Source organism: Solea senegalensis, linkage group LG10 (assembly GCF_019176455.1).
Source record: "Solea senegalensis isolate Sse05_10M linkage group LG10, IFAPA_SoseM_1, whole genome shotgun sequence".
NCBI lineage: Eukaryota > Metazoa > Chordata > Actinopteri > Pleuronectiformes > Soleidae > Solea > Solea senegalensis.
This window is the reverse complement of record NC_058030.1, coordinates 5,845,705-5,873,140: the sequence shown is the minus strand read 5'-3', so window position 1 is coordinate 5,873,140 and position 27,436 is coordinate 5,845,705. Positions and strand designations below refer to the sequence as shown.

Here is a 27,436-nt window from a genome sequence, read left to right as displayed (position 1 = left end):
ATTTCTGAGGAGCTGGTTATGTTTATGTTTATGTTTAGAGCTAAGGCATTCATGGTTAAGGTTAGGGATAAGGCTTTGGTTAGGCCGTCCAAATGAATGGAAGTCAGTGTGAGTCCTTCAGAGGATAGCTGCATGAACCTGTGTGTGTGTGTGTGTATGTGTGTATGTGTGTGTTTGTTGGTATGCAGTCCTTGACTCTACTTTGCTGCAAATGGAGTCTGGAAATCGGAGACAATGTAATTTCTTTCTTTTTTTAAAGTAGAAAATAAGTCTTCCAACATGTGAGAGTGTTTTGATCTCCATCCAATAGTAAGTAGATTTACTCATTAGTGTTCATTGTCTTTAATCCGGTCAACAGAGCTGTCTCACCCTGTCTCCCCATGCTCTCCCTCATTAAAAAATACTTTTTTACCAACTAAACGGACACTTAATTGCACAAATTACACATTTAAGTGGGTGGGTCTTGTAATGATGGTAATACACATGTAAAAGTTGTGCGATCACATACTGAGAAAGATTATCACCTTTAAAGAGCGGATCTGTTTGAGTGGATTAGACATGATGCTGTCAAATGAGTGGGTCGTTACAGCACGACAATGATCTGTGAAGCTGCTTCGACACAAACGAAAATTCCCATTTGTTTACTGGGCTCTCGAAGGGAATTTCACCAATAAAACCTATCATATCATATCACAGCATCTGCCTCTGAGGAGGGAGAGGCTGGCAAACCACACAGCAATAACATCACACACGGCGATGACAGAGCAGCCGTAAATTTGCAGAAACTAGTTACCGTACATTTGTCATGATAATCAGTCGCATATTTATGGGACTGAGTTTGACGTAGCTGTTTGACGCAGGTTGTAGTTGATTTATTTATACAACTTGACAATTGCTAGTTAATAAAAAAAGTGAGGAAGAAATGAACAACAAAGTCGCAGGATCATTTTGCCATCGGCAAAACACACGTCTGCAGCGTTCCGCCTCCCCTTTCTTAACGCAATCCCTTAGATAAAGAAAACGGCTAAGGAAGAATGTATTACACAGTGTGGTGAGTGAAGGGGCTCACCATCCAGCTGTCTTGTCACTTGAATATAAGTCGAGCCCACTCTGAAGGGAAGGGAACGTGGAGGAAATGCATGCCAGGTCGGGCGTTCATGAGAAATCACTGTGTTTGCTCTGCCAAAAAGACAGTAAAAAAATAGGTAAGATTAAAACACCACACTCAACCCCTCCTATCATTCATTCTTGGCATGCTCAAAACAGAAACCGCTTCTCCACCCGCTGTGTTTGTAAATCTACTATCATCACACGTGGTCTATTTTGACTCATTTTCACGTTGTCCTCACCAAAACACGAACATGTCATATTCAAGGATCGCATTTCAACACGTCACGGGTAAGCTACGTGATATCTGACGGCAAGAAACATCTCCAGTGAATATCAGGTTCTGTTGTCAGACAGGAGCACATGTTTGGGGGGACACACGTTGGACCGTAGCAGAGAGAATCACAGACTAGACAAAAAGCTAGCACATTACAGAGGGGTAAAAAAAAAAAAAAGTTAATAATCAAGTTATCATTAGGTAATTATTACTTAATGGTTGCATAACATTAGTACCTCATTCAATTTCAGTGGGTTATCGAAAAGTATTCTTGAACATGTAGGGAATTAAAGTGGAATATTCTGTATTGGGAAAACATTGACTGTCGGTCATATACAGTAGTCGTGATATAGGTGGTAATGTTAAAAATGACAGTTATCTTTTAAGACAATTGACTTGATTGACTTGAATGGCGAAAACGTAATAATTCTACATTGCCTGGCAGTTGTCGAGATGAGCGTATCGTCTGCATAGAAAAGCAGAATCATGATTAAAGGGGATCAGAACATTAAACCAAATTGCTTGTGTTATCACTCCATGGAATCAACATGAAAATATTGTATTTAATGTTTTTAATAGGCAGCCAATTTGCAATAGAAAGACAAAAAATAAAAATCGATTTAAGAGTGAATGTGATTGGTTGGTGGTTTGTTGCACATCATGTGCTGTTTGCGTTGCTCCCTTTAACAAGTTGGTGTAATTAAGAAAGAAAGAAAGAAAGAAAGAAGCTTAAAGGGGAGTTGAATAGGACTGATAATAATAATGTTCTATCAGATGGACTCATTTTGCAGATTAAGCCTGGGATTAGAGCTAATTCCATTGTGTTTGAAGTGGAGCAGGAGGATGAGGTGTTTTGATCTAATTGACCTCACTTGTCCCTGCAGTGTCACCGTGGTGCATCTTCACGTTGTGACGATAATCCTTTGATGATATGTTGTGTTGTGTAGTTAAATAAAAAAGTCTGTAAGAGTATTAAACGTCATCTCCTAGGTGGCAGACCTAAAAACATAAACTAATATACAAGTGATGTTAAGTATAAAGTGAGACGCTGAGCTTCGTCATCGTCATGTCGTCCTTGGAGACAATATCCAGTCTGAGAAAACAGACATTATCAGCTCCATCGCTGCTGACTTGTGAACGGCTCTTCAGAGGGGAAAGTGCTTATCTCTGGGAAGGGTCAGACAATATCCCTCAGCTCTATAAACACATTCATATATCTCCTCCAGACATGCACACGTTTACACGTGTATTCCTGTCTCTCTCTCACACACACACACACACACACACACTGTCCTGTCTGCAGCAGCAGTAGAAACCTAATTTCCACTAAACCTAATAACAGCAGAGGTAATATCACTGATGTAATCAGCCCCCAGAGTGTTTTCAAGAGGCTGTGTGTGTGTGTGTGTCTCTTTATTAGGTCGTAAGAACACATTTCACATAAAACCATTGTTTGTGAGGACATATTGCCTTTGAATTAAAACTTTGTTTTAGAGTTAGTTTAGGTCTATGAATTATTCTTGTGCAAGTCTTATTGTTCCCCTATCATTTTGCATTCACATGACATGGTCGGTACTTTATTGTCATTCCTACACAATGAAATTCTGTTTGGCAACAATAGCAGCATCTACTTAATACATAGCAGCATTGTAAGATAAAATAAATAAAACAATCCTCAACATAAAGCACTTTGAGGCAACAGGGATTGTTTGAGCGTTACAAATACTTTGACCTTTGACCTTGACCCTAAAGGTACAACTGTGTACCGTATTTTCTGGGAGTGGCCTCATGTGTGGCATTCTCTTTAAGTTTAAGAGCCGTACCTAGTCTTTATTTAGGAATAAGATGATGTCATTTTTATTCCTGTGCTCTGTTAATGTTATTCTTGAATGACTTTAATCCAATATCACAACATGAAATGTTAATGTTAATGTTAAATGGTTGACATTAAAGTCAAATGTAAGCAGGTGCATGACCTCTGGCCCCCCCTTCTTATTGGCTCAAACTCGTTCATTTACCCGTTTCAGTGGCGCCAGGCAGATTCCATCAGGACTCTGGGCACAGTGACTCTGGCACAGGAACAGGACTACACCGGTCTCATTGTGGGCTGCGTGTGTGTCAGCCTGCTGCTGCTGCTGCTGGGAACACTGCTGATGTGGAAGAGGAACAAACACATCGAAGGTGAGCACAGTGGAGGGGAATAAAGGCTGGATCGGCTCGGCTCAGTTCAAACGTCCTAGCACCATAACCCTTTAATTAGATAATAGGAGTAGTTACATTAATTAGACAGTGATTATGTTAATCACACCCTCCGTGTTTTAATCCGAGGTATTTTTAGATAGCAACGACCCATAATGTATCAGGAAGTCATTATTTGATGTTTTGAATATTGAAGTGCTTTTAACATATCAAACTGTGTACAAAGTGGAGTGGATATGACAAAGCAGTTTTACATACTGTACAATGCAGTGTGTGCAACCCCTTATCTCCAATGAAGGACAATCTTATCGCTTCAGTATACCAAGATTCCAACTTTGTGGCAACAGTTTGACGAAGACCCTTTTCTATTCCAACAAGAACCTTGACTCACTCTTTCAACTGATGTCCTTCCTTTCTCACCCCTCTTCCTCTTTCCCTCCCTCTGTCTCTAGATTTGTCTGAGGTGTGGTATGATGGCCGGGGTCACATCCAGCATCTGGACAGGCTGGCGAACGCGAGGAGCGTCAGCCCCACTAATGAAATGGTCTCCCACGAGTCAGTCGACTACAGAACCACCCTGCTGGAGGGTACGTTAACCACATAAGCCCCTCTCCACCTCCACCTCACATCTCCTCTTTTCTCTTTTTTGAATCATCGTCACGTTTTCAGACATAAACTCTGGGCACTGTCAAAGTTTATGTCTGCAGATGTGGTGTCTGCATATTTTCCCGGGGTTTGATTTTTCACACGTGACAAGCGCAGCAGGACATTGTCTGGGTGTGACTTACTTCCACAACAATACAGGCCCGGCTGCAGCGTATAGAGGAAGCAGGACACACAACAATTCACTTGCTTTGGATCCCCCCTGACGTTTCTCCTGCCGGAAACTTTACTCAGGAACAGGCAGGAGAATCTTCAGAGAATTTCCAGAACAACATTTGCCAACGTTTGCTCGACAGCAGCAGCTACAGTGTCCATTAACGTTCATGTATTTGTGTAGAATACATCTCTAAGAACATTATCATCATACTGACGCATACGTCATGGTACAGACTCATCTAAAAATGTGCCTGCCGTTCCTGGAATTGTGGTACTTGTGAATCATGAAGGCTAAAAAAAACTTAATAAAGCCAAAGAATTATTCATTATTACTAGTTATTTCATTAACTGAAACTCAGTGAAAGTCTACATTTATATTATATAATTCAAAATGTCCTTTTGGTAAGAAAAGGTTTTGATTTTGATGAATAATTAATTCCAGCTCATGCAACTCTCAGGGTATATTTTATGTTATTTTGCCGTTTTTACTCAACTATTTAGGCAAATCCTGTAAATGTTAATGCAGTCTGACGTAATCTGAGTCCCCTGTACGTCTGGTTCTCTCCGAGCTTGGACCCTAAAGGTATCAGGGGGAGGGGATTTGTGCTATGATCCTGACAAGAAAAAAGGGCAAAGCAATTTTCTTGCTGTTTTAAAGATCCCAAATGTGAGAGGGTTTGTAATGGACTATCACTTGTCCTCAGGGAGAGTCAGCAGTTGTACGTCTCCACTCTCTGTGGTCTGGTTCTGGCTCTTAAGATTAAATTTGTATACGTTTGCTCGTGCTTTCCATGCTTTGTGTTGTCGTGCCACTCTCAGCATCAGATGAGAAATCTGAAACCTTGTTTTTACAGCCTCCATCATAGTGTCCAGTTGCCCTCTGCCTTTGTAGCTGAAACCTTGACCCCCCTGTGGAAGCCTCGCTGATACACTGTCACTGACCTTTGCTCCCCTCCTCCATCTCCCTCACCTCTCCAGATCAGGGCACAGACAGGCCCGAGACGTGTCGGGCAGCCGCTCCCATCTATGGAGGCAACGGGGAGCTGATGTCGCCCAGACTGGGGGCGATGGGGGGAGGGATGGGTCTTGGGATGGACGGCGACCTGGTGTCACCTCTGCTGATGGCCCCGGTCCACATAGATCCGTCCTGTCTCCACCCAGATTTGCTGACGGAGGTGCAGCACGTGGTGATCGCCAGGGAACAGCTGCTGCTTCACCTCAACCAAATCATCGGCAGAGGTCAGTCTCAGAAATTCTCTTCAAATAACTCTCTGTAAAACATTACTGGCTCTGTGGTGGTAATATAAAAAACTCTATATCTATGTACGACATATTATTCTATCGAGTTATTCTAAATGGTATAATTTTAAGAGAAGCTACCAGCTGTTAATTAAGCAGACATGTATTGACTTGGAGACATTATTTATGAAATGCTATGTGCTGAGGGTTTTAAAGCACATGTGCATAACTGTGCAGTCATTAATCTGGCTGCCAGTGCAGGAATGATTCATGACGGTGATCGATTGACTGTGAGGCTCAGTATTCTGCCATTACAAGTATGGTGAAACTGATTTGTTTTTTGTTTTTTTAATGCCACAGCTACAAATGGATGAACCCAATTGTTATTATAAACAGATATATTCTAACATCCACAGATATAATATGATAATACACAACAAAGACCAGGAAAACCCTCGTACGAAAGATTTATTGGTCCAATATGTACCATCACATGTCCTCTCTGTGAGTCGTTATTGAGCTTCTGTTTTGGTTGTGCGGTCCACAATGCTTAACCTTGTGTTTGAACATTGTCTCGTCATATCCGTGTCTTTTTCCGAAAGCTCGGGATGTCCCGTACGTGACTTCCCATGTCAACAAGTGTTCAACTCCGGTTTGAACGCAGAAGATTTTAGAAAGTCGATCAAAGCCGACTCCGACTCTCAGGATTTACTTCCAAAGAAAGCTCGTTCTTTGGCTAAAAGGGCTTCAGATAGAGAGAGAGCGATACCATCAGGGTTGATATTGATTCAGCTATAACTAGCCTTTTTCCCTCGTTGCATACATCAAACGATGTTTCTGTTTTCATTTGTTAATCAGCAAGAATAGTTCTTCTGTTCAGTCTGACATGTGTGCACTACTGCAGTGACTCGTGTTGTTCATGTATGACTCATTGGCATAAAAGCATAAATTGGTCAAACACTTTAAATTCAGATCACAGCAGCCTCTTCTGCACACATACATTCCATCCTGCATTCCATCCACGGTCCATTTACGTCGCAACCGGCATCTTAAATGTGCATATTTCGTTGGCCGTAGTGGCTAAATAGGGTTAGGTAACGCGACATCGTGTTTCCTCACAAATAATAAATTCTGGCGGGAAGCGTGTAATCGAAGTGAACATATACTTTGGTCCAGAGTGCCCAGATTTAATTTAGGATTTATGTAAAGCCACGCAAAAGCTTAAGTCGACCACAAGCGGCTTAATTGCGTGCTTTATCAAAAAGCGTAAGCCTGACATGCACACTCACAAAATCGCCTCATATAGTGGCTTTTAAAAAAAAAAAAGGACTTTCAGACCTACAGATCAAATTCAACATCAAGAGGAGAAAGACCCCCAAACCCCCTCCATGTGTCAGAAAACAGCCCTCTGCCCCCTCAGCTGAATTATCCCCCGAAGAAAAGAGCCTGGATTTTTTTTAAAGCGGCGTAGGATGATTTGTTCACAGCTAGTATTCCCAGGGTCCATTGTTGGGAGCCGTAATCCAACACTCTCAGCCATCTGCAAAGACGTGATAGGAGAACGCCGCGCTCATTTCACTCCACCTCTCCCAGTCTGGGGCAAGACCTAATGTCTTAAGGAAGAGATATAATTCAATAAAATGCACAATAACTCAGTGACGTTTGGCATAGGTTATTAGCTTGTGTGGGGTATTAATGAATAAAGCCTCGTACTGGGTTACTTGAGGGGGCAGATTTAGTGTGAGGGCGATGGTAACTTTAGAGATTCAGAATCAGCTCTTAAAACGGCCAGCAAAACAACCCACAGGGGGGTTCAGATGTGCTTGTTTTCAAGCCATCGTGTTCCAATGCATATATAAGCTGCATGCACAATAGAGATTATCTGGCGATTTCTGTAATTGCTGTGGTCACGGAGCCAAAATCCCAAAAACATGCATCTCTGTGAGCTGAGTGGTTCATTCACATGGTGCCATACGGTCGTGTGTGCACTATATGGACAAAGGTATTTGGCCACACCTGTTAAGTATTCAATTCAGGTGTTTCAATCAGGCTTCAGGCTTGAGGCCCCTTTATCTCCAATGAAGGGCAACATTGACGTTTCAGCATACCAAGACATTTTGGACAATGCTATGCTTCCGACTTTGTGGCAAACGTTTGAGGAGGGACCTTTTCAATCCAACATGACTATAAAGACATGGCTTGATGAGTTTGGTGTGGAAGATGGCACAGATCCCTGACCTCAACCCCGTCAAGCACCTTTGGGATGAACTGGAACAGAGATTGTGAGCACACATCGGTGCCTGAGCGTCATAAATGCTCTACAGAATGAAATGAATGGGCACAAATTCACATAGAACCACTTCAGAATCCAAGAAGAGTTTCTAAAGCCTGTGACATTGCTTTTAAAATGGAGTGAACAACACAGGTGTAACATGATAACAGTGTTTTCATCACAAGTGAATGTATGCAGTTGTTTTATTAGACTTTATTGATTTATTTGACAGGGATGGGTGCTTTTTTAATAAAATGTAACTGATATCCTGTGTATCGGTGCCTTAGATTTAGCTCTTTCGCTCTAGGGTATTTGCGGTCCAGCCAGTGCTCAAGCAAAACAAGTAGAGAGACTATAAACATAACAATGACTAATAATTACAATTAAAAGTGTTCGCCTGTTTGTTTGTGTTCGTATTATTTTTATACAGTTTTATACACCGTTTATTAAACGAAAATTTGTACGAAAAACAAACAAAAATTGTCGGGAAAAGCAAAAAGGGTGTTGGTCACAATTGTGACTCACACAAATTGCGTAGCGGCAGTGTGTGACATAACACTGGGTTGATGGGGTGGGAGTCTTTTCCCAGATCATTACTGACTGCTTCACAATGCTCGGGCAGGTAACATCAACAAAACATGTAATGCTTAAACAAACAGAAATCCTCTCTGGTTACCATCCTGACATGCTAAATGATTCTTGGCCACCTTACAGTGCATGGTCCTGGCTCACAGTGTTCACCTGATTGTTGTCAGAGGAGAGAAGTGCTGCATCTCATATGTCACGGTCTAAGAAACACTTGGCTTGTCTCGAGTCGAGGTGGAGAAATGTTGTTTGGGAGATCTTTACAGGTTTGAACATGAGCTTTTGTATTCACACTGACGAATTCTGAATTTAATACCGTATGTCGTGTTGTAACTTGCAGGTCACTTCGGTTGTGTTTTCCACGGAACGCTGCTGGAGTCGGACGGGCAGAAGCAGCACTGTGCCGTCAAGTCTCTGAACCGTGAGTACAAATCCCTTACAATGAACAACAACTCAACAGTTCTCTTCAAGAAAACAACCTTTAAGAACCATGTAGCAGAATCAGAATTTGACCTTTTCTCATGGGCACCTGGGTACGCGATTCTACATGAACTTGGATTCTCCATTCTCGAGTCCTGTAGTCATCCACATATCAATGTGTCTGGTTTTTACATATTGTAATAAAGATGACCAGTCATCACGACATGGAATGACAGGATTGTGTACCCGTCATACGGATCATGTGCACCCACGATAGCCAGATGTTAGTCATGGAAAAATGGCAACGACTTGTTTAACATGATGTTTAGAAACTTAAAAGATGTGTTACTATCTTGTCATAAGATGATGGTTTACAAAGCACAAATATTCCCCTTATCTATAGGCACATCAAAGAGGAGTTAACGTAAAGCAGAACTTTGCAGAAAGTCTGGTTTCTCTACAGAGCGCCCCCTATAGTTTTGGAGTACAACACCACCGTAAACATCCATCCATTGTCTCGTTCTTTGTCCTCACTGTTGTAAAAACTCACCCCTGAAGCTCCCCCCTCTCCTGGCCATGTGCATTTGTTTTTGAACACAAGCCATGGAGGTCGGCATACATGTTTTTGGAAAGGCAATTTGTGTCTCGTGACCCAAGACTTCGCGAGATCTGAGGACTCTGGGTCAGCAGCCTGGTTATCCACTATCAGACAAATCCCAATCTCCACACAAGAGATTGAACCATCCCAATGACTCCAAAGCTGTTAAATCCGGCATTAAACTCCCTCACAATGTCCCGCAAACATGAGCTCAATGCAGATTCACATACAGCCATAAATATTACATCCTACATCTGCTTATATCGCAATGGCCAACTTATTGGATGATATCATGATGCTCCAATAATAGCATTAAGGATCTCATCTCATCAGAGTTAGGACAGTGGTGATGAATGAGTGTCTGACGGTGAGGACGGCATTAGGGCCCCGTCTAATCGTGTAACCTGTCAGTTGGAGCAGGAGAGATTGATGTTGGAACCATGTGGAGGAAAGACCCACGCGCTCACACGGAACCTCCATCCACAGTGGGATGGGATGAGCTCTGCCTTTCGGGGCTTGAGTCCTCTGGGATTTGCTTTTTTATTAAGTTCAGTGAATTCCCCAGGCGTATATCGTATTTGCGTTTATTGTATTTGTATTTGTTTTTGGTTTTATTTGAGACCATGCGTCGTTTCAACTAGTTGAAAGGGAAAACGACACATTCTGTACCTCCAGAATGAAATAAGATATATATGTACATATATATATATATATATATATATGTACATATATATATATATTCTCCCCACACAATAACCTAATTTGCTTCCCTAACCTAAAAAACAGAGGCTCTAAAAACCAAATCCATCTGTCTTTGGGCTCTGGTCTCTGGTTTGAGGGCCAAAACGCCTGGTTTCTGTAGACCTTAAAGAGCCTCCATCTCTAAACAGATTACAGCAGAGTCAGCGGGGCTAAAGTGCAGGACATCACAGGCAGGGATGCAATTGGCAAATGGGAATTTGACATGACTCAAGTCTGTGTGAGAGTATTCAGGGAGGGCATCATTCTGATTCCCCAAAGGAATATGAGGAATGACCTTCTCTGTGATGTCAGGAGAGCAGACATCCAATCATCCTTCCTGACCTTTACTTACCCTAGAATCTTGACCCTGGGTGTAAAACTTATTTATAATTTGCATAGTAAGACTGAGACTTTACAGCATTGTGTGATGGCCTTTTCCTTTCTTTTCACCTTCCAAGGCATCACAGATCTTGAAGAGGTGTCCCAGTTCTTGAAGGAGGGCATAATCATGAAGGACTTCAGCCACCCCAACGTGCTCTCTCTGCTGGGCATCTGTCTGCCACCTGAGGGTTCGCCACTCGTGGTCCTGCCCTACATGAAGCACGGCGACCTGCGCAACTTCATCCGCGACGAGTCCCACGTAAGGACGCGAGTACATGCAGGCGAGCCCCACGAGTTAAAAACAGAGTCAGCTGATAGTTCTGTTGTTTTGTCCAGAACCCGACCGTGAAGGACCTGATGGGCTTCGGGCTGCAGGTGGCCAGAGGGATGGAGTATCTGGCCAGCAAGAAGTTTGTCCACCGGGACCTCGCCGCCAGAAACTGCATGTGAGTTCACATCCATTGACATTGTATGTAATCTCATAAGAGAAGACAGAGAAGAGAATAAGGAATGAGCTGTTGTTTGTCCTGACAGGCTGGACGAGAGCTACACAGTGAAGGTGGCGGACTTCGGCCTGGCCAGGGACGTTTATGATAAAGAGTATTACAGCGTCCACAACAAGAGCGGAGTCAAGCTGCCGGTCAAATGGATGGCGCTGGAGAGTCTGCAGACGCACAAGTTCACCACCAAGTCCGACGTGGTGAGGACGCAGTCACACTTTCCTTTTTATCATGTCATCATTTTATTTAAATGACCTCATAAAAGTTAAGGTTTTTAAGCGATAATAGGAGACTAATACTGGTTTTCCCTTAGTGGTCATTTGGCGTGTTGCTATGGGAACTGATGACCCGCGGTGCCCCGCCCTACTCTGATGTGAACTCCTTCGACATCACGGTATTCCTCCTGCAGGGGAGGAGACTCCTGCAGCCCGAGTTCTGCCCCGATGCCCTGTGAGTGTGCACACACACACACACACACACACACACAGACACACATGCATGAGTATGGAATCAGGAGAGAAAAAGCAGGTAGATGAAGGAGATGCTTAAGTTCTTCTGTTCAGTCATGAGACTCGGACTCTAAAACACGCGCTCAGAGCGTCTCAGTTCACTGCAGATGTGGGTCAAATAAAAAACACATTTCTTGCCCGCCCGCTGAACATTAAGTCATTTAAATGCAAATTCAATAAAATCCTGTAGAGGGTTTACGTTTTTGTTGCTAAGCACCTGTTGCTGTGGAGACTGTCGTACATATAACGTACATATAGGTCGTATGCAGGAATTACGACCTATATGTACGTTTTCAAAACATGCGCCCCTAGTGGTTGTATACATAACAGCAACCACTTCCGCCTTAGACCCGGTATCTGGAGCGCGGTCAACAATGGTTCAGTCCCTAACTATACCACCTTTTTAATATTTTTTTTAATTTTTACTACCTAACCCTGTCTTTTTTGCCCTAACCCTACCCTCAGTAACATCTGTGCATATTCGAGTTGGAAAATACTACCTTTACGTCGCATTCAGGGGTTTGAAAAAAAACGACCCACAGTCACGTTTTCAGAAAACGACCTGTAAGTACGTTTCAGTTGAGACAGGTTGTGCTGTGGCAGATCAGTGTTTTCTGCTGAGAAAGATCACACCAATCAGTCTCACCTTCTCTTTATGTCATGATCAGTATTTATCGCTCCCTGTCCATCATTTTTGTGTTTGTTGTTTTTGTGGCAGATCTTTTAATTAAGCTGTACGATTGTATTTATCGGGAGTAAATGAAATTGTTCATTGTTGTCTGCTTTCCATGGTATCCCTGATGAGACACATAGATAGACTACACAGAAAGCAGTGACAGGGTGCTGATACAAAGGCGTCTGTGTTGCCATTGGCACTGGATTACACGATGACTCAATACTTGTGAAATTGACTTTAATCTAATCTAAACGTACGATTGCATGTCCTGGGTTATTTAGTCTTTTTAATGTTGAATTATGATGACTTCAGGTGAGTGCTAACGCACAAAAAGCACCAGCAAAAATATGCTGTCATGTCAGTGTCAAGGTTTGGGTGCCCGGGGCGTGATTTTCTGTCAAAGTTTGTTTTCGCTTCTCGTTTTCTTTGGAAATGTTGTTATTAGAGATTGCAGGCAAAACCCACTGATTACAGCTGCACCAATAAATCCTACTGATGGATTATTCGTAGTACTTTTTGAACCTGCTGGTTGCACTTAACTGAACTTGTGGTCTGAAAGTTTGTTCCTGGATAATCCAGAGTCTTTTAGTTAGTCATTTATTCAGTCATTCTTTATTTTGAAGTTTCTCCTTGCGTGTACCTGTTGCTTCCTGTCCTGTGTTCCCTGTTGATTGTCTGCCCCGCCCCTAATGTGTTGCACCTGTGTCTTGTTAGTTTCACCTGTGTCTGATTGTACTAAAGCCTGGCCTGCACCACACAGTCAAGTCTGACTTGGTTTGACACCAAGACAGGACGACAGACGCAGCACAGACGCAGCACAGACGCAGCAGACTTTCTAACTGATATTTTTTAATGTTTTAATCCTGGACGATCTAGTCAAGACGCAGGACCACACACTTGGCCTTTAATTGAACGACGGCATCGTCAGTTCATAGCTGTTGTGTGTGCAATGTTTTGTGCTGAGAAAACACAAAAAAAAACTGTGGAACAAAAGTATGCAACATCCGTTTCCCGTCAACTCGCTCTCATTGGTCATTGCAGGTTTCTGCTCACGCCCCCAATCGCTGTTTAGTCGTCAAACATGTTTAGAGCTGAAACAATTTCTGAACCAAACGATTCCTCGATTAATCGAAAAAGTAATCAACAGATTAATCGATTATGAAAATAATAGTTAGTTGCAGCTCTAAACATGTTTAATACTTACAATTTGAAATCGGGAAGACTCTGATCCGTCCGATGACGTTAAAATTGTGTCTGGACACACTGCAGGATTGTCGGAAGAGCCAGATCGGAACCGAAATCTGGCCAATTATCGTCTCGTGTGGGGCAGACTTTTGTTTCTGTGCTTTGTTGGTTCATTTGTTTATGTCTTGACGTCTCGATCCCGTCTGTCGTCTGCTCCACTTTTTTACAACTCATGACACGCTCCCTGTGCTGAGAAGCAGCCAGTATAAGTCTATAGAACACGATCACCTCTTTATCTTGTCATTAGACTGTCTTTTCCACCACAAAAGTGAAGTCTTTGTAAACCCCTTACTGTCTGCACCAAAGTCCATAAAGAAAATCAGCAATTTGACATCACATCACATCACAGAGGAGTTGTTCTGCCTCTATTAGTTCGTTTAAATGTCCTGTTGTTTGAAATCCTTTCAAATCAACAGTAAACTAGCAGGTACTAAGTGAGCAGCTCACTAAAGAGACGCGAACGTTAGATTACAGTTGAATCACATGGCATGAGACAGTATGGATTTATCACTCCAGAGCACACGTCCACTCACTCACTGCTTAAATATGTGAAGTGTCTTTATTGTTTAATCTTCGACCCACATGTACTGTTAAATGAATACCAAGGGTGAGCTCATGCAGCACAGATAACATCCTAAGGTACGCCGTGTGTGCGTGAGTGTGTGTGTGTGTGTGTGTGTGTGGGGAGTGTTCAGGTGAGGGAGGTTGAGGCCCAAAGTTTCCGAGCTGTAAATTAAACAGAGACATCAGGAGGTGATGCACACTTGCAAACATTCCCACGATTCCTCACTCGTCAGAGTTCCCAGGGCGCTCGGTGATAGCAGTCACGGGCAGATATTATGGTATGTAGTATGGCATTTTAAACACTGATAGAGTCCGTGTCACACAGAGTTAATAATAATAATATTTAGCTTGTGTGGCATTTTTGGAATGAAAGCATTCTTTTAAGTTGATGGTTTTGACATCACCTCACATCACCAGATACCGGGCATGTGGTGCACTTTGTACGACAAAAAAAATAATGGTAACAGTTCATAAACATAAGTCCATTAGCTACCGCCTGTACTGGAATGTTTACATAAAGTGTCCTAACTCCTCCTCCTTTCCTCTCCTCTCCCCTCTTACAGCTACACAGTCATGGTCGAGTGCTGGCATCCAAATCCGGAGCGCCGGCCTTCCTTCTCCGAGCTGGTGTCGAGCATCTCCTCCATCTTCTCCAGCTTCAGTGGGGAGCACTACGTCCTGCTCAACACCACCTACGTCAACATCGACAAGATGAGCCCGTACCCCCCGCTCCTCGCGTCCTCGTCCACCACCGCTGCCGCGTCCCCTTCCTCCTGGTCCTCATCCGACCCCTGCACCTCCACGTCCCTGCCCTCCCGCTCCCAGTTCCTTTGCCACGTGGAGCGCGACTGCTGCACCTGAAGGAGACGTGGCAGCGGGACAAAGACTCGACGAGACGGACGAGAGCAGGCGATGAAGAACTACTGTATGTACTTGCCAAACACTGGACACTGTATGCTGAGGAAAAACAGGACTGTTTTTTGGAGCCTTGACTGTTCACTCAATGTATATAGACCCTCAACGACAGCAGCCTGGTAGGGCCGACCTCATCGACCGACCTGTCTGACCTTTTGTTGACCCCAGGGAGCAGGAGGCCAGCCCTCCTTTGTCTTCTGCGAGACAGTTACAGGACAAAAGGAACACCTTCTCAACAAGGTTCTACAGCGGATAAAAAAAAGCCATTGTGACAGAAGCACAATTCATCAAAAACACCCCCCAATAAAAACCCCAGTCCCAGTGACTGCTGTGCCCACGCTATGAGAGGATGCATTTCCTGCTCCTGTCACGGTGGTCTGTGCTTCGAACCTTTTCTTTCTCCTGTCTCTCTGAATGTGAATGTTCGACAAATGGCCGTGTACCGTGTCTTATGAACAACCCGCACCTCCGCACACGCTGTAAATCAGACTGGCGTGCCACCAGAGACAATGACGCCCCGGCCCGCCATGGATTCCCTGCTGCCTCGGGCCGCGTAAAAACCGAGGCACACAGGAAATGAATAATGACGGCAGGTAATTGGGAGGTGAGGAAGTGTGGGGGCGTAACATGGGACGTGTAAAGAAACTGCTGCCTGTGTGCAGGTCACTGGATGCTCTATTCGTATAATTATCTTATTTGGATAATTCTGTTTTTATTTTGTGCTTGATTAAAAAGAAAGAAATGCTCACCAAAAGCTGCAGTACGCAGGATCACTGGAGGAATAGCTGATCATTTAGTTTCAACCACAGGTTGTTCAAATATTACAGTACAGTAACAATATAATAATAGTATGGTAATACCATCTTATTTCAATTATAATAACTTGAATTGAGTTGCTGGAAGATAACAATGGAAAATGTGAGATGGGCATGAAATTCACCTTTATAACATGGTAATTACCAGTGATGTCAGGGGAGACTGTCCTCCAATAAAACGTACATATAGGAATTACGACCTATATTTACGTTTTCAAAACATGCAACAGCAACCACTTCCGCCTTAGACGCTGTATCTAGTGGCTTTGCCATTGTCGGCGGTCCCAAACTATACCACCTTTTTAATATTTTTTTTAATTTTTACTACCTAACCCTGTCTTTTTTGCCCTAACCCTACCCTCAGTAACATCTGTGCATATTCGAGTTGGAAAATACTACCTTTACGTCGCATTCAGGGGTTTGAAAAAAACGACCCACAGTCACGTTTTCAGAAAATGACCTATATGTACGTTTCAGTTGGAGGACAGGTTGTATCAGGGCATTATACTGATAAATTATTGATACATGATGTAAAAGATCCTGCTCACTGTATGTTTTAAAGGGCGTCTCATTTCCCTTTTGTATTTGTTCTCATTTTAAAATAGAAATATGGCTCCAGCTTTAAATTTTCGGGGGGGAAGACATGAAAGAATTAGAATCCTGATGTGGGCGATTTCTTGTTCTAGAGTTTCACGATTCCTAAAAAAAAGAGTTCCTTCATCAACGATGATAACGTTGAAAGTCAACATTTAAACACAAAGAGCTGAAACATATCACGACATGGAGTAGAGACGTTGACCTCCGAGGTTCCTTTTGTGGTCAGAACTAGGATGTTATATGCGAGCATCAGTGACGGCTGTCTTTCACTGTATCTTTATGACGCACGCGCTTTAAGACATTATGAAGGAATATTTTTTTGAATTCAAGGCCAAAACCAGGGTGTTTGCAAATGTTCATCCCATCACTACAACTTTTGAATCGTCAAAACATGTTCAATCTTTTTGAATTGTACACGTGATTACTGCCACTGCCATTCGCTTCTGATTTCTTTTTGGAGGAGGAGGTGAAATCAAATTTAAAGAATTGTACGAATGAAGAATGACTCAATAAATAGTTCTAATTACTCCACTGATGTACATATTAGTGTAGTAATCTACAGCTTGACATACAGTAAAATAATCAGAATTTGTAGTAAATGGGATAAAAATGCAGAACCCTGTCGAGGTCCGTGCCCCTTATTTTTCTTTGCTTTGTTGTTTTAGTTTTTAAATCTGAATGGCTGCTGATGTGACTGTGGCCATTGATGGACAGGTATGAATGTTTATGCTATGACAAGAAAAAGTGCTGTACTATATATTTTTGTATCAGTGACGATCCTCTTCCTTAAACCTGGTCCCAGTGGTGGGGACCGGTTGTGTGTAAAAAACGGCGATGAACAAAGCCACTCAATGAATCCTTTTTGTTCTCAAGACGAATCACTGCCATTTTGTAAATAAATCAGGGTGCATTGTGGGGGATCCGTGTGGGTTCGTCTGCAGCTTTTTCCCGCCAATCGATGTCGCATTTCCACGTAGCTTTTGGTCGCGACCGCTCGATCGCTGTGAACGACGTGAAACAAACGGCTTCTCTCCGCGACTCTGTGTTTAACACTGTCTGTTCTCTGTGTGTGTGTGTGTGTGTGTATATGTATATAAATAAATATATGTATGATTTGATGTCTATTAAAAAAAAAAACAACAACACACATCCTGAAGGTACATGTTCCTATGTAATGTCAAATGAACTGTGTCAGTGTAATAAAGCTATACTATCACACGCTGTTTCTGCACATCGCCGTTTCAGTCATGTTTCAGTAAACATTCAGTGAACAGACTTGTGCTAGTTGTAAAAATAAAAACTGCTCGTACGCTGATAGTACCTAAAACTAAAACGGATTTGGCTACTTAACGAAAGATTCATCGAATAAACTCCTTATTTCTGAGATATCTTAAAATGACATTAAAAAGTTCCATTTAAGTGACACAAATTGGCCAAACAAGGCAAGTCCACTGTCCCAGTGTGTTAAAAACACTGCTTTTCTCTATTGACTCGATTCAAGAGCGTCAGTGGTTTGGCAACTTCATTTTCCACTCACAAAATTCTGTCTAATGATGGAAAAAAAAGAAAAAAAAAGAAGCAGCGAACACATTAAGCTATCGTTAATGAGAAGGCCTAGATTTTATGAGCCCTTATATAACTGGCCAAAAAGAGTTTTTCCTTCTGTCCCCACTGGCAGCCATGTCTTCAGGGAGAGAGGCCTCGTTCAGACTGCTGCCTAAAATCTGATCAGGGTCACAATCTGATCTTCCTGACCAACTGTTCACATTATATTGCGAGTGATCTGCGTGTGTGTCCATATTGACACTGTCTCGTCTAGTTTTCCACCTGGATTTCTATAGTTATAGACCACGAAGTAGTCTAAACAAAATAAACAAAATAGACGAAGGAAATCTGTGGAAAATCTGATGTCTAAACTGTTGTCTTCCACTGTGTCAATCGTTTAAAGCAGAGATTTAAACGGATCTGTAAAAACCAGATCAGAATCACGTTCAAAATCACCTCCGTATGTGGTTTGAATCAGCTTTGGAAAAATGGGATCTCACATGTGTGTTTTTTAGCTCTCCAGACAAGCTCGATATAATCTGGATATGCTAAAATAAAATCAGATTTGGTGTCTCCTTGTCTGGTTCTCCATGCAGTGGTTGCTTCATACAACCACACCTTTTTAAAAAAACCTGAACTATCCCTTTAAAGAGTAAGATTTTTGGTTTTCAGGACAGTTTTGAGGGTTTACCAAAAACAAAAACCATGATATTGACACAAAGATGGACGTTTTACTGGCTCAACACCCTTCACAACATTTCAAAAACACAGTCGCCGTCTCTTTGTGCCTTTGTTCACAGACATTCAACCCCTTTCAACTTCTATTGGTTGGTGGTGACCTATGACCCCTCACCTCTAACTCCCCTCGCCTTGCCTCTGTCTGTCTGTCAGACTGAGCCGTGACCGTGGCCTCTTCCAGGACAGACTGTCCTTTCACGGTTGCTTGGCGACTCGGGAGTTTGGCAAAGTCACGCCATATATGGTCTCAGCACGTCACGTCAAGCAGACATGAGACATTTTACTACTAAGAAACATGTTGTTGTTATTACATAACCTTTTTCAGGGGTTTGGATTGAGGATCTTGTTAGTATGGCCTATATACTTCTTTTAACCTTTTATATTCTGGTGTTTTCTGACTTTTACATCTGAAATTGTCTCATGTCCCTAACAATTTATGTTATACTATATACTATTTATGCTGCTCTCTTGACCAGGACTCCCTGGAAGGAGGGATCTTGTATCTTTCATTGTTTCACACAGACAGAAAAACATGTAAAAAAGGATCTTTCCTGCACAATGTAGTTGATGTAGTCTTCATGTTTGTCATAATATGATTAAATTCTCACAGACTAAGGAGAAAAGTTATTACAGTTTGCACAAAAAGTTGCTACGTTATGTGTTGTTACTTTATGGCCCAGTTATTATGTTTTTAATTTTTTGTCATTGTTACATTATCAGCTCTCACATGCCAGGATGAATGGGAGGGTTGTGTCAGAAATCATGCACATAATCCGCTGTGACGACTCCCAAACAGGGAGAAATCACATGTAGCTGAAACTGCCTGTTCTCAGTCACTTAATCATTACATTACACGTCATTTAGCAGACACGTTTCATAATTTATTACTTGCTCGCAGGGTGTTGTCATAGAAACGTGATGTTTAATTCCTTATTTGGGTACTCCTCTTCATCAACGTTGAGGATTAAAGTATTAAAAATGTGTGTGTGTGTGTGTAAGTGTGAGAGAGAGACAGAGAAACAGCTGTAGTGGAATTTTCCAGCATATCATGGGAACATGGAGTTGATGTAGGTATATGCTGCATTGTCCTTGTACTGAAGCTTAAATGATCCAGTTCAAATCCATGTTAAGCCCCAGTGAACATGAGCACGGAGCACGTCTGTCTGTGCGTCTCGGCCTCGGCGTCCGCGTCCCTCCTGCCTCGACCAGCCTTGTCTTGTCTTTCATCCCCCGTCGCCGACTGTTCTCGTCGGAGCCTCAGTTTAACTCGGTGTTTTGACACTTATCAGCGTCAAATATGAGAAATCTCTACCGCCGTCGCTAACAACCGCAGTAATGACCATATTACCACTGTTATTACTGTCTTTGTGTGTGACCACATGTTCTCACATCACACATTCTATTCATTTGCACAAATCTAGTGTAACGTGAATATTTATTATGGAGTACGGCGATGTATGAAATGTGATTTCGATTTTATGTGCATCCCTGCTGCCAAACTCTCACTTGCCCAAGATGAATCTCTCCTCTCTGGAGACAATAAAGGCTTATCTTACTCAGTGGACAGTGGATTTACAACATAATCACATGCTCCAGTTACTATAGAAGGAATAGTTAAGGAAATGACACATTTTCGACATAAAAAATGAAAGATATTGCAAACAAGTGCTGTTTTAATCAAAGTAAAGCACGATACATATTATATAACTCAATGTGTGTCAGTTTGAGGAAGTACAACAACAAAGAGCTACAAGAATCCTCATTAGAAGTCGGTACAGAGACAATCCAACAATTTGAATTTGTAGATTATAATAAGTCATGTATAAATATAATATAATCCTAGCAGAAAAGCTAAAGAAACTAAATCTAATATTACATTTAAATAGATAGTAAAAGCCAACATTTTGGCTTCATTTGAACTTTAATAATGATAATATAAGATGCTTCATCTTTCTGCAATTCATGGTTTTGGAATGTAAATGTAAATGAAGTTCTGTTTACAGTCTTACAACTAAATCTATCTCATCAGTGTTCCTTTTTACCTACACTGCACACAGATGCTCTGAAAGGGGAAAATCTCTACCTCAGCACGAGAAGCAGCTTCCTACACCACAATGAAACATAAAAAAGAGAAATAATCTTAAAAGGAGTCGGACAATAATCACAATAAGCATGTGTCGAGATGGAGAGATTGTCTCGGGTCAGAATATGAGTATTTTAACAACCTGGGGATGAAACTCAACAATCTATTTGTCCAGTAATTTGCCTACTGTAGCTTTAAAGTAGGGAAACTGTTTTAAAATGTCATGTCATATGGACACACACACACACACACACACACACACACCCTCTCCTCTCTCTGCTCCTAATCCCCTCTGTAATCTTCAAGTCAACACCAGCAGCCTTTTACATCAACCTGCGTGTGTGTGTGTATGTGTGTGTGTGTGTGTGTGTGTGTATGTGTGTGTGTGTGTGTGTGTGTGTGTGATACACACACGGTCAAAGAATGGACAGGTGTGATGATTAGTGCTCGGTTATCAGGGTTAAAAGTTAAACTGGCTGCAGGTTTTTTTGTCTGGGGTTCATCAGGTGAGTCAGCAGCAGCATATGCGGTATGCACACACACACACACACGTGCACACGTAGGCACACACACACACACACACACGTGTATGTACATGCACACGTTGGCGTTTCTTTTAAATGATGAAATATAACACCATACGTGAGATTTGTAGTTTCCTCAAGCATTTTGAAACAGTCACACACACACACACACACACACACACTGCATTGACATCCATTCACTTTGACAGGCAAAACAAATTGTTGTTCCGAAAACAACCACTTAACCAGTATCTCGGAAATGAAGTTCTGCCTCATTAGAACCAGATTGTGCAGGTCCTGATAAGGTTAGTGTTTGTGCCAGGGATCTTAAGAGGCAACACACACACACACACACACACGCAGACTGGTTTCCATGACTTCAGAGGACATTGCATTGACTAACATTCATTTCCTGGAGACTTTCCTGGAGGCCTAACCCAAACTAAACCTCAGCCTAACTTGTCTAACTAACTTTAAAACATGTCTTTACCTTAAAATATAATTAAAAATTGACTTGATGTACTGTATGTCCCCACAACATAAGGAATCCCCACAACATAAGGAATACCAGGCACGCACACACACACACACACACACACACACACACACACACACACACACACACTCATTAAACTGCTAATGAGTTTTGGCCTGACTGAGACTGTGGAGGTGGACGGCACCAGGTGGAGTGAAATCCCCTGTGAGACACACACACACACACACACACACACACACATATCTTTGTTGCCCTCATTAAGGATTCTCATGAGATATCATACAATCTGATGAAATGCCTTATTCTCCTTGTGTTGTTGGCGCCCCCTATCGACTCTGTCTGTCTGCTGCTCTTACAGAAATACATCAAACAGAATAATACAGGTGCCACGATAGTACATCATCACTCGTGCGGGATCACAATATGCATGTTGATAAAAAGACACTGCTGAATCTCCAGAAACTGTCACAGCATTGGATTCCACACATAAACAAATGGTAATAAGCTGAATAAATAATAAAGAAATTAAAAAAAATTGCACTCAAAACTAAGGTTATAAAAGTTTGGGATTTTACAATACTTTAGTTTGCTTTTTTATTAGTTTTATTAGTTTTTGTAAATGCTTAATTAGTTTTAGTGTTAGTTTATTTTGTGATATGGAGTATTTGCCAGGTGTAAAAAAAAAATATTAAGACAGATAAACAACCATCCCTGAATCAAATAAGAAAGTACATAATGAATGTTATGTCTAACTTGCACAGCCTTATGTCACGTTGTAAACCAAAACAAACTGAAAACATTTTTTTATAAATTAATGAAAAGCCCGCAGAGAAAAACAAATACACTTCATATGAACCCCAAAATCTCACACAGGCAGAAAGTGTTTTCAGGGGTTAAACATGTCGTTGTGGACAGAATAGAACATGAGATGGGAGTCGACTTGTTCACCTCACACATGGGATGTTTCATTGGGAAAGGGAACTTGGCTGTGGGCTCCCAAGTTGCAAGTTCAAGTCCCTGCCAGGTCAAGGGCTGGGGCTGGGGGGGGTTGGGGTGGCCCTGAGCCAGGTACCCAATCCCCATTGCTCGTTGTTAACTGGACACTCTAAATTCTAAATTGACCCTAGTGTACTCTTAGTGCCGGTCCCAGGCCTGCAGAAATGGAAGGGCTGCGTCAGGAAGGACAAAATCTCTGCCAAATCAAATATGTGGCTTGTCCGCTGTAGCGCCCCCTAGAGAGACCTGGAAAAACCCCTGAAGTAAGGAGAATAGATTCCCAATGAATTCATCTCCATGAAATCAGGAGGGCTTTCTTTCCTGAAGATCTGTGCAGCAACAAAAGTGTCACATGTCTTGAATGATATTTAAAAAGAAGTAAATGTTTTTTTTCTTATTGCACTCAGAGGAGGAGGAAGAGGAGAACACTGTGACTTTGAAGGATTGCCTCCTTGTGCCATGTAGGCGCTGAGTTAAAACAACTTCATTTCACGGATCCTGTTCAATATTACATACGTGTTGATAGTTTGAGACGGAGTTGATTCAGGTGCTGCGAGCCCCAAACACCATGTTCTTTAAGAATGTATATCATGAAAAATGTGTTCACATTCCCAGTAAATCATCAAAATGTGTTTCCACTCGGCGAACGTCTCACTTCGGTGTGTGGTGTGTTTTCCTTCTCTCCTTGGGTGCTACTTATCACGGGCTTGTCGTCAGTAACTCAGCATTTTTCGCAGCACCACCGTTTGCTTTCGAGTGAGGCCCAAGTCCATAATTCAACATGTGGTTTGAGACACTTCTCAAATTCAGACGTTCACTCACATCACGCACTTTTCACCACGACGAGGCCGACATGTTGTAGTGTTCAGCAACTTTCTGATTCGGATTTCATCTGTCTGTAACACAACCATTTTAATTCTAAAGCTACAAAATGTAAAGTCTCTCATGAAGTGTCCGGTCCGGTGTGAAGCTTCCTCACCGGAATAACTCCACCATCGCTCATACAAAAATGTAATCACCATGAAAGGGCCAATAATCAGGACTGGGAGTGCTGGTGTACCAGGGAATTCCAGGGGAGTGTGATCACAGCCAGACTGGCGTTGAAAGCTCATATCTGTGGTTTCGTGGGGCACCGAAGTCCCACAAGACCACGTGTAGTGTCGGTCACAGAGCATTCACACATTAAAAGACGGCAACTGTGTCCTGAAAACATCACTTCATTTAAAATGAAGACGAGAAACTGAAATAAGGTCATCTTCCCTCTCTTTAAATTAAACGTACTTATGTTTTAAGTTTATGAAATATAACCCTTGTCGTCAAAATTCCTCCTCACAAAGTACTGTACATATAATTAGAGTCTAATCGAGCAAATATGCACAAATATGCAAATATGAAAGACATTTTCCTGAGAAGTTAATGATCTCAATCACTAGTTCTTGAGCTTCCTCAATAGAACATGATGTCAGCTTTGAAAACTATGTTACTGCAAAATAAAATCAGATGAAGAAGAGTTGGTAATGGTCTGTATTAATATGGGGTTTTCTAGTCTTTTTTTTACATCTTTCATACTCATTCACATGCTGCAACATGGGCATAAGTGTCTTGCTCAAGGACACATATAGACATGCAGAGCCAGGAATTGAACCCACAATGGCTCAATTTTTTAATACTTTTACTTCTAAAATGTACATTTTTTTAATCAGAAAATTACCCAAGTACAGTAAAAGTCATCTACGTTAAGACTTTTATTAATTATTACGTAATATTATTAAAAAAGGTCATTTTCTGGTGAGGTACTTTCATACGACACTGCCCCTCCATTCATCTGCAGTGCTGCTGCACACATTTCAACACAGCAGCTATTAAACTGGCACAGAGCAGACGAGAACAGATACTGTCAAGAGGTGCAGAAATACGGTCTCAGTCATCCCCGTGGCACTGCCTCCTTACACTTTGATGCACTGCCAAGAAGATAATTCTCACACTGATACTCAGAGGGCAGGAGAGACAGAGAGGGACACTATTATGACTCCGTGTGGTACGAACAAAACGACACTCATGTAAAAGCAGTGCTTCTTTTTCTGCACCTTCAATACCGACATGTTTTTCCCGAGTCTTCTGGGTGATTATTATCCAAGAGGGAACAGTGTAATGAGTATCCGTGGTGACTAACCATTTGCTGGGGGGTGAGTCACCACAGCAGCCCCCTGTCTCACATGCAGACTTCTCAATTCTCCTTTTGGTCCCCAGAGGTGATGAGTCGCTCCATTGTTGGCACAATAGCGGCACTGCAGGGCCGGGCCATTCAAGTTCTCGGCTGATTATGGGGCTTTTAAAATATCCCTGGGTTTATCCTCTATAGTGTGCCGCCTCATCATCATCATCATCCCAAAAGTGAAGCTGCACCATTATTCAGCCATTTGTGCTGGGGCCTCTATAAGGAGGGGAGGGGACACACAGACTCAGTGGACTTCATCAATCATAATTTAAAGTGATAGTTTAGGTTTTGGTTGTGGCTGCCGGTGGGGACACAAGGAAAACAAATGTTAACCACTTAACGGAAGACTCATTAACCCTTAACACGGAGAACTTTTTCCATCACCATGGCTATAAGAATGTGCAATATAGAGTGTCTTATATCCTTTTTTTCAGCACAACTTGATAAAAGAAATATAATTTTCACCAAATATATAAACACACATGAGCTAAAAGTACTCAACATTTTTAAAATCAGATTGAATTTTGGTCTATTTTATGAAATGTGGTCTATTTTGTGACCTGCACAATTATTGCTACTAAAAAAAATTAGATATAAAATGAATCATATCTTTGACTTTACTCTTACTCTATAAGACGAAAAAAACTTTTTTTTTAAAGCCTGAGTATGTGACCTGTAAATACACACAAGGCCATGGGTGCACCTGCATGAGTACTATGGGTTAAATACCAGCGTAAGTGTTCACTTACTGTTCTAACTCACAATAATACAGTTGTATTTTTCTCTGTTGCTTTGTTAACACAGAGAGAATCTGAGACTTTACACCACAGCACCACAGGAGTTGTTGATCCACTGCATGTTTTATTTAGTGACTTGGGTGTATGCAGGGTGCAGACAACACTCACTGTGTGTCAGGACACTTCAAAAGACCAGAACTATCACTTACTTTAAGAGTTTCATGATTCAGTAAAGAGAAAGTGACTGTGATGAGACACACACATAGGTCTCTGTATGTGTGTGTGACTGTAATGACAGATGCAGTAATGATATATTAGAGGACTCTATTGTTAGTTCAAAGTAGAGTCACAGACGAGAGAGCGAGAGAGAAGGTGATGGATGGACAGAGTCAGACTTGTGTGACGTATAGATTACTATCATCATTACTCTCACTGCTTTTTTGCCCTGTAATAGTGGTATATTACACTGGCAGCAGCGAGCACGACAGTGAGCCCGACCAAGACAAACATAGCTGCAGCGGTGGCACTGCATCAACTCAGTCTTTTCAAAAAAGAAGAAGAAGAAGAAGAAGACGTATCAATTACAGTCTGGGAGGGAAACTGACGGCAAAGGAGGCTGAGGAAGAGCTGAGCTGACAGGTGGCCGTTCAGTCTGAAGTGATCATTACGGGGCTCGCGGGACTGGAGGCGACTCACAAATCCACCTGTGTATGACAAGCCTGACGGCAAGACAATGACACCTGACGTTGCTGTAGTTTAGCTGGAGGCGTTTAGCATTTGCAAAGGCAGGTGGATGAAGTTTGCCAAAAGCTTGCTGGGGTTTTTTTTAGTGCTCTGCTTCAAAAAGGTCAGGTGAAAAGTTAAAAAGTCAGTGACCAGGAAACTACTAAAGACTAAAGACCAGCCTTGTATAAAGTACCTAAAGGGGATACTTAAGTATTCTACCAGAAAATGACTTTGGTTGAAGTCACGATTTAATAATATTACTTAAGTAAAAGTCTTATTCCTGGCTGTTCTATTCCAACATGACTGTACCCCAGTGCATTAAACAACTTGACAGGCCCACATAAAAGCCCTGACCTCAACCCCATCGAGCACCTTCTCGTCAAACACCAGTGCCGGGCCTCATAAATACTCTACAGAATAAAATAAAAGGACACATATTCACCATAGAAACACTACAACTTCAACACAACCAACTACATATTAAAATACTGTATAATGTATTTGTCATTACAGCGTATTTGTCAGGTGTCTGAATAATCTTGTCCATATAGTATATTTTCTACTAGTAATAGACGTATCTTAGGGTATACATGTCTGCAGGTGTGAGTGTATATGACTCACTTTCCATCTCAGCCCTGGAAAAAAATAATGGTTATTGATGAGCATGGAGCCTTTGAACAGCAGCCTGACCTGACCTGACCCTGACCTTACACAAACTGGACAGAGCCATGGAATATGATCAGTAAGCGTGAAAAAGAATGAGTCACAAACAGTGAAACTGATCCCATTTCTCGTCATTGAAAAAAACAGACCCTTGCGATTCCGTCAGCTCTGGAAAACAGTATTCTGTCGCCATCTAGTGGTAGAGACGTGCTGCTTACACAGTGTGTGAGAGCGTCTCATTGAAATCACAG

General features: G+C 42.0%; 1 protein-coding gene across 1 annotated transcript in view; it reads left to right on the top strand.

The window, feature by feature from the left end:
- The window catches only part of met (MET proto-oncogene, receptor tyrosine kinase), a 64,019-nt gene extending 47,820 nt beyond the window's left edge, over window positions 1-16,199 (top strand). The window contains exons 13-21 of the mRNA XM_044037122.1: window positions 3,412-3,565; window positions 4,036-4,170; window positions 5,381-5,641; window positions 8,839-8,919; window positions 10,716-10,897; window positions 10,975-11,084; window positions 11,173-11,338; window positions 11,452-11,588; window positions 14,696-16,199. Of these exons, the coding sequence (XP_043893057.1) occupies window positions 3,412-3,565; window positions 4,036-4,170; window positions 5,381-5,641; window positions 8,839-8,919; window positions 10,716-10,897; window positions 10,975-11,084; window positions 11,173-11,338; window positions 11,452-11,588; window positions 14,696-14,993 (1,524 nt within the window). The 3' untranslated portion in view covers window positions 14,994-16,199. The remainder of the gene's footprint in view (window positions 1-3,411; window positions 3,566-4,035; window positions 4,171-5,380; window positions 5,642-8,838; window positions 8,920-10,715; window positions 10,898-10,974; window positions 11,085-11,172; window positions 11,339-11,451; window positions 11,589-14,695) is intronic.
- The last annotated feature ends 11,237 nt before the right edge of the window (window positions 16,200-27,436 follow it).